The sequence below is a fragment of the Urocitellus parryii genome, chromosome 3, assembly GCF_045843805.1.
Source record: "Urocitellus parryii isolate mUroPar1 chromosome 3, mUroPar1.hap1, whole genome shotgun sequence".
In the NCBI taxonomy this organism is placed as follows: Eukaryota; Metazoa; Chordata; class Mammalia; order Rodentia; family Sciuridae; genus Urocitellus; species Urocitellus parryii.
In genome coordinates, this window is record NC_135533.1 from 187,430,746 (window position 1) to 187,443,294 (window position 12,549).

A 12,549-nucleotide genomic window follows, 5' to 3' on the forward strand; every position below is an offset into this window, starting at 1 on the left:
AAGTCCTCCAATCTCATTCACTTTTTTCTTAGCGTTTTTATTTTGAAGTAACTACAGATTGACAGAAAGTTGTAAAAAACAAACAAAAAAAATTACAGGGTAGCCCTGTATATACTTTACCTCATTTCTCCCAGTGGTTACATCCTGTGTAATTACAGTACAATATCAAAGCCTAGAAATTGATGTTGATATAATTCACTTTTCAATTTTCAAAAGAGAAAAAGAAATCCTCCCTGAAGACAACCTGGGCAGTCTTAAGTTGCATTTTACATTTTATTCCTACACACAGGTGATAACCATACTGCCCACCCTGGTAAACCAAAGGTGATGTGTTCCGATAGCCACAGAGAAGGTTCTCCCTGATGGATCCTCTGGCCACTTTCCAACCCTAGGCCAGTGTCGTAGCAGAAGAGTGAAAAGTGGCCTACATTGGAAGACTTGGGTTAAAATCTGATTTTGCCTTCAAATTTGTGACCCTGAGCAAGAGGCTTGATCTTTCCCAGCTTCAGTGTGTTCATCAATAAAATGGAGAAAATCATGTTCCTGCCTACTTCATGGGGGTTGTGAGGATCAAATATGATGCTGTACAGGCAGGGACATGGCAGGCTATGAACCAGCAATCCTCAAGCTTGTATTCTTTTCTGAAAACATGGCAGGTTACAGAAGCGTAGCTTTTCAGAGGTGGCCTTATTCTTAGAAACAGAACCAAACTACCTCGTTATTAGCCATGTGGCCTAAAATTTCCGTCATATGTAAATAATCTCCCTTTCCTACCATACTTGATAGAACAGGTACTAGAAATCCATATGACAAGCGCTTTGTCATTCATTCCCTGCATGGGATCTATTTTAAAATAAATATTTCCTAAGTTTCTTCTACCAGGTTGAATGCATTTTAAGTCTCTTTTATTTTTATCCAGACTACAGGATTCATTCTTACTTTTTTCGTGCTAGCCATGAAACCCACAAGAGCTGCTCTTGACACTAGTGAGAAATTATAAGGATACCAAATTAGACAGCGGATGGTTTATGAAGTAGAAATGGAAATCATCCAAGTTCCAATGCACCTTGGTTTGTCTGGATATATTATCTATATCACTGGTGGGAGTCTGGTTTGTGCTAGTTTGGGCAGTAAGTGTGAAGTAATATATAGGAGAAAATAAACACAAATCATGAAAAGTAAAGATAGAAATCTTTGAACTGAATGTTCTGGGTGTTCTAATAAAAATACTGAGACTTGTTTCCTCCCCTCTCCCCCCATGTGCAGGCTGGCATGGCTCTGACCTATGACCCCACAGCCGCCATACAGAACGGGTAAGTAGACCATATATATTTTCTCTGTCTTAATTGCTAGCTTGAAGTCTGAGTGAGTACCAAAGAAAAAAAAGGGTCAAATATGTTTTCTTTTTGTGTCAGTTATTTAAACCAGACTGTTTTTTTTAACATTGGAATAATTTTTATTCCCACACGTGATTCTGATCTCTATTTGCACAATTCCTCTGTTTACAGATAGCCCTTCTCTTTCTTTTTTTTTTAAACTTCTCCTCCCACCACTGCCCCCAGTCATGAGAAACAGCGAAGAACTGGATGTGAAGAGGGAAGTATAGATACAGTGAGAATTATCTGTGTTTCTCTAGGAGAAGAGTGAAGCCTCTGATAATCACTATAGAAATTAGCTTTCAATAATTTCAAGTGTGTGCCTGGGGTTAATTCCTACATCAATAATGCTTTTTTTCTCTTTCCTTCTGGTAGTCTGGGTAATGGTCATAGACAGAAGTCAGGGTAGTAACTCAGGTGATTGTGTCCTCATTCTTCAGTTTAATTAGCCTCTTAGTTAGCTTTAAGTTCCCCCTCTGAAAAATAAGACTGTTCATCGACATGGTCTGGCCTCTCTACAATTCCTTGGATTCAGAGTATCTTTAGTTGGAACTCTTTTCTCACCTCCTCTTGCTTTCTCTCTGCTTTGACTATCTTATAATCAACAATAATCATTCTTTGGTTGGTTGCTTATTGTATTTTCACAGCCTTTTATGTTGGATTTCCCCCATTTCTTTCAGTCTTATTAAAGAATCAATTGTGATGAAGGCCTCATTGAAGATCAAAAAAGAGAAGGAGTTAAATCCCATTTTTCTATTTGGTCAGTGACCTCTAATGAAATCATTAAGATGTTGAGTGTTTAAATAATTATCTCTTACTCTTACACTCATTCATTCCGCCAGTCATTTATTCATCCATTCAACAAACATCCAGGGAGTCTACCAGGCACAGTGCTATGTCCTATAGATGTTAAAGATCACAGTATTAGAGAAGACATCCTCCTGCAAGAACTTTGTAGTCCACCTTCCGTCAAGAGTTAACCGCTGGTAATAAACAAGGGTATAAGTTTGGGCCTTTGTCCTCTTGTTGATGAAAACTTCCCTCCAGGAGTGAAGCTTAAAGATATCCATTTATTTAGCCAACAAGCATATTTACTTACCCCCGCCACCCCCCCCACACACACACACAAAAGCACTTTAGACTTAGTGAGTTGAGAAAAGTAAAGACCCAGCCAAGAAAGTCCTCTAGAATTAAGTTGCATAGCTGAGACATAATAGTTAATTCAAAAGCTATGAAATTAGGCATAGTGTGCTAAGTGACAGTAATAGAATATAGGTGCTATAACAGAAGGAGTGACATTTACTGAACATACACTATTTACAAATTACTTGATATTTTTAATTCAGTGGGGCCATTGATTCAAATGGATATATCTGATTTGAGAGTTAAATGAATGCATATTGTTAGAGTAAGTAATTTATTTTGAAAATGGGTACACATACAGAGAAACATAAATGGGCATACATAAACACCTGTATGCCCACTCATTAGCAAGTGCTAATGTTTTACAGTGTTTCATATATATACACCACGTGTGTATGTATTCATACCTACATATTTGTATGTGTGTATATATCTTATGCAAATGTGAGTCTACCTATTTACCAAGACTATGTCAGGGATTAGAGATGCACAGTGACCTAGATGTACCTAGTCCTCGTATCATAGAGTTTATGTTGTTAAAGATAGAAATAGGATAACTTATTTTTATACTTAATTATACACTTAATTATTTAATTACAATTGTGTTAATCACTATTTAGATCAATAGATATTTTTGCTGGACCATATCAAAGCAAAATTTAGACATCATAACCAACTTCACCCCTAAATTATTCAATACACATCTTCAAAATTACAGACATTATACCACAATGACAATATCATTGTCACATACACTGTAATTAATACTAACTCACAAATGTCATCTGTTTTCCATGTAACTTTCAGTTATCTCTAGAATGCACTCTATTGCTGGCTGATTCTGAAGCAAAATCTAAAAGCACACACAAACACACTTTGAATGGTTTATTTCATGAACTAATGATAACTCCTTTGGTGAGTACTAACATTCCCATTTTACAATAAGTAAATGAGGCCATTCAGTCTGAGGAAGAGCTGGGAGTCAAATGCAAGTCTCTTATTCTAAGGAGAATCTGATGCCCTTGACAATTAGGATAAATGTAAAGCTATACAGAAGCAATGGTATTTGATATAGTCTATCAAATGCCCTCTCCTACTCCCACTTGAATAGTCTCAATGATGAATAGTTTACTCAAGAACAAACCTTTGATGCTAAAAGTACCCTCCTTCATTCATTCATTCATTCATTCATTCATTCATTTATTTATTTATTCATTTATTTATTGTGTAACCGGGTATTAAACCAGGGCTTTACACATGATAGGCAAGTGCTCCACCACTGAGCTACACCTTCAGCCCTTTTAGTCTTTTCTTTTGAGACATGATCTCACTAAGTTGCCAAGGTTGGCCTCCAATTTGTGATCCTCCTGCCTCAGCCTCCTGAGTAGCTGGGATTATAGATATGTGCCACCACATCAACCCAAATTATTGATTTTTATCTAATCTCATAAAATAAAGAACTTTATTCCATGAATCAGTCTCCCTTTTTAACACATTGCTGCCCATAAAATATTACTTTTAATCTGTACATTATACACTTTAATTTCCCCCGCCTACATAGATGTTAGAAACAAAATAATCCTTTCCACTGGCAGGACCCTCTGTATAGCAACCAGACCTTCTCTTTCCTGATAAACATCTTTAGTATTCTACACAACTGTCATCCTTAGTCTTTTCTGATTCAGCCTGTTGAAATGTGAATTTTAGACCAAAACTCCTCACAGGAACTTCTCTTGTTGGTGTCCCCAGGGATCTCCAAATTTGACAGTTGTAACTACAGTTTTTAGTCCACTTACATATTTAACATCGTATACATTTGATTTTTTTTTAAATTCACCATTTATACTGTTTTGAAACTCTTCTCTTGGATCCACTCTTTGCTATTTCTTCATGCTCCTCATTTTACTGCCTTCTATCTCCTCTTCTGATTCTTCCCCTTCTACCTGCTGTTTTTTTTTTTTTAACTTGTTTTTAGGAACTAAAGACCTCACAGTTTAGTTCATAAAGCTTCAGAGCCCTACCGCTGTTTACACGTGTCTTTGCATGTCCCAACTGAGATCATGATCTTCATCAACACTTCAGGATACAAACCACACAAATTTAAGTGGAGAACACTTATCAAATTATCTTTCCTGTTTAAAAAATTCACTCTAAAAGTCACTTAGGCTATCAAGTCCAGATTATAGTGTGGATTCTTTCTTTTGGGTTCTTCTACATTCGCCATGATCAAATTTTTCATTAGATTTTGTTCTTTCTATATCTAAACTATATCATCGTCTCAGCCTTCCCTCCTGCCACTGGGGGAATTAATCAAATCACCATTATATACCTGTACTACATTGTCATTTACCCGCCTCTAATATAGCTTCTCCAAATGATTTTCCTGTTGCTTTTTAAAATTTTTGTTTTTTAAAGATTATTGATTGATGTGTTACAATTTTACAAAAATGGGATCTATTATGATAAATGCATATATGCACATAACATAATTTGATCAATTTCATTCTCCAGTACTTCCCCCTTTTTCTTCCTAGTCCTCTTTCTTTATTCTATTGGTCTCCCTTCTATTTTCACAAAATCCCCGCCTTATTTCCTTTTTTTTTCTCTTTAGCTTCCACATCCAAGAGAAAACACATGATCCTTGACTTTCTGAATCTGGCATATTTCATATAACATGATTCTCTTCAGTTCCACCCATTTTCCTGCAAATGACAATTTCTTTCTTCTTTTTGACTGAGTAAAACTCCATTGTGTATATACACCATATATTGAATAATTTGTAAAAGTCAACGTAATCACAGGAATCACCTATCTACCTGATTTGAAGTTCTGAGTAACATTTACTAACCAGAGAACAAAATTCAGAATCCCCCAGGTATCCCAAAAGGAATTCCAGACATGGGTTACTGCAGCTGAACTGTGGTTCTCAGAACATCACAGTGCACTCTGGGTGTTGTTACTTAAGAAATTTTCTCTCCCTGAGTTCAGACATGGTGACACCCACTAATTACCCCCACCACACACACGTTTTTAAAAAGTATTCATTTCAGGGACATCATCAAATGATACTAGGCACAGCTATTATACAATTGGTCATCAGAGAAATAGTATAAGCAATGGTTCAGAGAATAGAATTCAGAACCAGCTACCCTGAAGTACATTCAAGTTCTGTCATTTTCCAAATATGAGACCACAAACTGTACTTCAGTTTCCTTCTCTATGAGGTGGAGATGACAGTGCTAACATCCTTTCATAAGACTGTGTGAGGATTAAAGGAAATTGATGTGGTGTAACATAATCAGCATTGTAAATACTGATGAGATTGTTGCATTCTGTGGCAATCCCACAATATATGTCACAATTAGCCTTTTCTTCACATAGCTATTGAATACACACGTGTTTGCATCCCTGCTGGACTATTAACTCATTGATGAAGTTCACTATGTCTTGTTCTTTTGAGTAGACAGTTTTTAAACTGGGCACGGTGTTGCATGCCTATAATCCCAGTCATTTGGGAGGCTAAGGCAGGAGAGTTCCAAGTTCAAAGCCAGCCTCTGCAACTTAGGGAGGACTTAAGCAATTTAGTGAGACCCTGTCTCAAAATAAATATAAAATAAAAGGCTGAGGGTGTTGCTCTATATTTAAGCACCCCTGGGTTTAATGCCAGGAACAATAATAATTAAAAAATAAATAAAGTTGAATAAACTGTTTAACCCAGCATTGGGAATGCCGAATCAGAAGTGGAAAGTCTGGCCAGGTGTGGCGGTACACGCCTGTACTCCCAGCAGCTCCGGACGCTGAGGCAGGAGGATCAGGAATTCACAGCCAGCCTCGGCAAGGTAGCAAGACCCTATGCAACTCAGTGAGACACTGACTCTAAATAAAAGATTTATAAAAAAAGGGGGTGGGGATGTGACTCAGTGGTTGAGTGCCCCTGAGTTCAATCCCTGGTACAAAAAAAAAAGGGAACCCTGGTGATACCTGCTTGTTTTAGAGAGTTGGCATCAGGGAAACCCCTGCCCCAACCCAAACTGCTCGCATATGATATCTTAACCTGATTCTCTGTAAATACAACATCTAGTGTCACCCAAGAAAAGTGCCCCCGAGTTTCTCATGTCCTGGGTTGAGAATGGAATTTTGAAAGCATTAGACTATCCACTGTATTATTTGATGATATGATAGAAATTTTATATACTACGGTGAAACTGAAAGAAATAGAGAGATGATAGCTAAGCAATATTATTCATTTGATTCTTTTTAATAGAGATAATTTTTTTAAAATATTGTGCTCATCTCTGGTTTTTATTGGCTCACATGGTAACATTTGCACTGGCAGAACAACCATTTCTACACACCTAAGATGTCAAAATAGCTGCAAATATTTTCTCTACATACTGTCCCTTAGGTTAACGCTGGCACTTCATAGAGGTATAGAAGCTGATTTAGATAACTACTCAGCACACCAAGGAATGTGTAAAATAAACGTCTAGAATAAAGTGTGCTATTCCCTATTCACCCGGCTGTATTCCATCTATCAGTCAAACCCAACTCAAAAATAACAGAGAGACAGAAAATAAAAAGACTTAATATGTAATACTGTGGGGAAGAAGCTAGTTCTATACCATGGGCAGACCAGAGGATGGGACCCAAAGACACAGTTGCAACTCACTCCAATCTGGTTAGTACTATTAAGGATTATTTAATGTTGATTCAGTTGAGCTCAACAAATCTTTTAAAAAAATTGCTATCTGTTGTACCATTGAAAATTATTTTTGTGATACATTTTGAGAAACAAATTTTTCACACTAATTACAAAGGATATGTACACAATTCTAATGTGATATAGAAAGCAAAACACAAAGTACTAAGAGATTTATGTACATATTCATGTTTGTTTTTATATATATATATATATATATATATATATATGAAATATTTTGCAAGAGGATACAAGAAAGGGTAGTAATCATTTTGTGCTAAGAGCCAAAGGAGTACTGGGAAATAGAGGCAGAAGGGAAATATTTTTCACTGTTAACCTTTTTATATATTTTTAAATGAGGCAAATTAGTTCCATTGGACACAGAGGATAGGGATTTGTGTTCCAATGAGGCATTCATTGAGCGGCTTCAGGATGAGTACTAACATGAGTTTGTCCTCTTACAGAAGTCCTTGTTGAAGGACATATTTTATAATCTTGTAGTGTCCTCTAACTACATGCTGCCACAGGCCTTTCTGAGAATCATAAGCCAATATGTAGCTAGGTTGCAGCTGGAACCTCACACTGTGTACCGATTTAAATGTTCTGAGTCCCAACACGTCCACATTAATAGAGCAAAGAAACTGAAATAAAGACTCTCACATTTAGCTTGATTGTTACCTAATGAAGAACAAACATTTTGTCACTGGACCATGGTAAATCCATGCTGTTTGCATTTAGTCAGCGGAAAATGTTGGTTCTGTCATCTGCCTGAATCTATCCAATTACCACGTTTAAAAGAATTAGTTCAATGTCACTTCTGTCTAAGGCTTTGGAGGTTAGAGTGAAGAAGTATCTGAGTCACTATAGAAAAGGAAAAAAAAAAAAAGCTGCATACTTTTTCCAATAGGGTAACTTGCAAGAATAAAAATTCCTGTCCTTCTTTCAAAGCTCTCTAGCATAACTCTATAATTTGTTATTACTCTTGCCCTATTGCTTTTTTAGCAGTTCAATATGAAATTCCATCACTTTCAAATATGAACATAGGAGGCGGGGAACAATCCCTCCCATATTCAAAATCTCATCATTCCTGTGCCCTTTTCACTGAGAGATGCTGTGTGAGACCCTCTTGGATTGTTTTATTTAAATAAAATGTATTCTTGGGGGAGATATAAAAAGAATATTTTCTATAACATTGGTTTGCCAGCTGTTTTATATGAACACTTGATATTAAGTGATACAGAAGCCTTATCTTATTATACCAGGAAAGAAATCTAATGTGAAGGATACGTTGGCATTACAATAAAAATGACCAATAACTTATTAATCTTATGCTCTTGTGTTACCCTGAGGGTAGCATTCACTGTTCTGACTCTAACAATATAGCCTGCAGACATGAAACACAAGCCTGTGCTGTTTATTTCAGTGTGTAAATAGGATTTTATAGTTTTTTTCTACAAGAAAAAAAATATCCTTCCCTGGGGTTATTGATACATTCGTGTTGTTTTTATTATCAGTGAAATAAGATTTCACCATATTACTACTGACTGCCAAATCCCCCGAAGATGACTTTTCTGTAGGCAAAATAATATCCTATTAGTGACCTACACTTGCATTTTCTGGACTTACAGAGGCTCCCTGCCTTTACTGCCAGATTACCATGGAACTTTTCACATTCACTAGAAATATTAAGTTTTCAGGGGCTGGGGTTGTGGCTCAGTGGTAAGAGCACTTGCCTAGCATGTGTGAGGCCCTGGGTTTGATTCTCAGCACCACATACAACTAAATGAATAAAATAAAGGTTCATAACATCTAAAAAAAGATATTTTTAAAAAGAAAAGAAATATTAAGTTTTCAAGGGCCATCTTAGAATTCATGGTTAGTTAACTTCTCTTAGTCACTTTGGCATTTAGTATTTTGTTTGTGTGAAACCTCTCCAGAGGAAACTAGCCCTTATGCCAAAGTCCAGTTTCCTGGATCTCAACACTATTCACATTTTGGACCAGATCATCTTGCTGTGAGAGCTTTCCTACATGTTGCAAGGAGTAGCAACATCCCGGACCTCTCCACAGCACATGCCACTAGCATCCACTCTCCAGATTGTGGCAAGTGTCTCCAAACACTGTCAAATGTCCCTTGGAGGGAAAAATCCCCTCTGGCTTAGAAGTTCAAGGCTGAATATAAAAGGGGTCCTTGTTACATTCATAGTATTATGTGAATCTTGTCATAGAAATCTCTCTTAAGAGAGTAAACTGATTTCAGGAAAATGTGTTGAGCAGTGCATTCTCAGTTTTCTGTAACAGGATTTTGCAAGGTAGAATGCATGGATTAACAAATATAAAAGCATAAGGGCACATGTTTGGAACTACCTTCAATCTATTATTATGGCTAAAACGTTTTGTCAATTTTCTCTTTCCTGGTCCCCAATAACATGTCACTTCTGCCTGAAGGTTTATTGGGATGTTCTAATTTTTTTTTTTTGAGGTGATGCCTCTTATATAGAAAGTATTTTCAGACTGTGATATGGACACATGACAGGGAATAGGAAAAAGCTAAGAGATTGGAAAGCACATTCTACAGTTCTCCCTTTGAGTTTCTGTGTATTTTCTTTAGATATAGCACCTTTAAGCCTCAGACACACTAGTAGTCCCTCCTGTCCTGGTTTAAGCAAGGGCTTTCTGTAAATTCATCTGGTTTGTGTTTGGGCTTGAGAAGAGCTTATTTTCAGATACCAGAATTAGAGGATCAAGATAGTATGCTGTGCTCAGTCTGTTCTTCCCAGTACATTTTCCCTTCTAAATGACTCTGACTTGAGTGGCAGTATTGGAACTTGCTAGGAAGTATGAAATATCATTCTCATTTGATGGATAGGATTAGCACAGATAGAACAAAAATGCATTAAATTTTCCCCCAAGGGTTCCTTTTGTTAGTATCACTTTACTTGGCTGGTTTCTTTATGTTTCTGCTCTCAGTTTTCCCCATGGAATTTCCTGTAAACTCTTCCTGTCAATCCAATTTTTATTGCTTTCATTTTTAATACTCCAATTGGTACATTTTATAAAATAGACCAGCCATGCTAAAATGCGATGCATGATTTTCTCTGTCGGTATAAGAGGTTAAACTTGAATTTCTACAGGAAGTTAAACTACTACGTGGTGTAAGAGAATGACTGTTGTTTGAGTGGTCTTGGGAGCCTGTCACGTCTTCATGATCCCTGGACCAGTCTTTCTGTTTACTGCCTCATAGATAAGACCTGTCAAAAGTAAGACCTAAAGGGGGTTATTAAATGCAAACCATGTTTTTCATAGAAAAGGACTTTTGTCTAGTTACTGTTGTCTTTGTATGCATAGAAAACAGAGTATGCAATGCTGGACTGTGTTCTCTGGGCTCTTATCTCTTAGCTTCCTACCTGGCTTCAGGGACCCATTTTTTTCTGTTTCTGTCCTCTGGGCATTGGCCATCCTGTACCATAATCACTATTTAATCCCCCAAGCTGCTCTGCATGTGTTCATTCATTCAATATTCAATAGTTATAAAGCATCTGCTATTTGAGCTGACATTCTAAAGAGAGAAATCATTGATAAAGACATTGCATTTTCCAGTCTGGGATGCATTGAGAAAGAGTATTGAGTGGGTGTTTTAAACAACAGAAACAACAGAAATTTGCCCTCTCACAAATTCTGAATGCTACAAGTTCAAGATCAAGCTCCCTGGCGGTTAGGTTTTAGTGAGAGCTCTCTTCCCAACTTGTGGACTGTATCCTCAAATGGCTTTTTCCCAAAGCATGTAAACAGTAAGCTCTTTACTGTCTCTTTTTATTAAGAACATTAATATTATCCAATCTGGGTCCCAACCTTATGACCTCATTTAATTCTAAATAGTTCCTTCCAGATCTTCCTCAAATACAACTGCACTAGCAGTTAGGACTTCCACATTAAGAATTTGAGTGAGGATGAGGCTCAAACATTCAATCCATAACATATGTAAATAAATTTTTGGAAATTATGACTTCACATAGATACAAAGAAGACATTAAATACATAATAAAAAGGAGCTGGGGAACAAGCAGCCATTGCTCCATCACCTACAGGTCTCTCTAAAGAAGAAACAGTGGAGTGAGCCCAAAGATGAAAAAGAGGCAGTGTTAGGGAGTTTGGGGAAGTGAGCATTCTAGAGAGAAAGAATAACAAGTTGAGTAGCCTTGAGGGAGATGGGGGGGGGTAGTCAGTGGGGTTGAATCCTCCTTGACCAAATAGGAATGAGGTAGGAAAATATCTGAGAGGTAAGCAATAGGTACCCTGTTGAACTGGCCAGGACAAGGAGTTTAAATTTTATTTTAATTTTTTTTTTTTTTTTTTGCAATGAAAATCCTTTGGAGAGCTGTTAGGCTGATGAGAGTGGAAACAAGGTATAGTTTGAGTGACTCTTAAGAGAAACTCTTAGGGATATTTCAGAGTCTTATCCATCTTCGATACACATAGAAAATGCTTAATATATTTTTAAATTGGAGCGATGGATGCTTTATTAAATAATAATTGTCTTTTTAAAAGAGACAACTGCATATAACTTACTCAGTATATTCACCCTTTTCAGTGTATCATTCTATAATTTTGACAAGCCTACACAACTGTGTAACCTCAACAACCATCAAGGTATTGTACAGCTGTAGCCCATTCTCAAATCACCTCCTGTTGCTTTAGAATTAGACCCTTCTAGCTGGGTGCTGTGGCACATGCCTGTTATACCAGCAGCTCAGGAGGCTGAGACATGAGGATCACAAGTTCAAAGCCTGCCTCAGCAATGGCGAGGCACTAAGCAACTCAGTGAGACCCTGTCTGTAAATAAAATACAAAATAAGGCTGGGGATGTGGCTAAGTGGTTGAGTGCCCCTGAGTTCAATCCTCAGTACCAAAAACAAAACAACAACAAATAGACCCCTTCTCCCACCCCAATTCAACTATTTCTGTCAATATAGTTTAGACTTTTCATGTTGTAATATAAATGGAAATTATATGGTATATAATCTTTGAGTCTGACTTCTTTTAGTTAGCATAATTCGCTTTAGAGTCATCATTTTGACTGTACCAGTCGTTACATTCGACCCTTACTGTCTGTGGATTCCACACCGACTAATTCAACTAAGAGAGAAAATATTTGGGGAAAAAAATATATGAGTGTATTAAAAATACACAGACTTTTTTTCTTGACATTATTTCCTAAATAATACAGAATAGCAACTAATTATATAGCATTTACATCGTACTGGGTGTAATAAGTAATTAAGAGGGGACACAAAGCATATAGGAAATGTACTCAGGATCAATGAAAACATTA

The 12,549-nt window shown here is 36.9% G+C and overlaps 1 protein-coding gene across 3 annotated transcripts in view; it reads left to right on the forward strand.

Annotated features, from left to right (window-relative positions):
* Window positions 1–12,549, forward strand: part of Rbms3 (RNA binding motif single stranded interacting protein 3) — a 665,566-nt gene that overhangs the window by 547,125 nt on the left and 105,892 nt on the right. For all 3 annotated transcript variants that reach the window (XM_026406224.2, XM_077795653.1, XM_026406242.2), the window contains exon 8: window positions 1,267–1,313. In XM_026406224.2, the coding sequence (XP_026262009.1) occupies window positions 1,267–1,313 (47 nt within the window). The remainder of the gene's footprint in view (window positions 1–1,266; window positions 1,314–12,549) is intronic.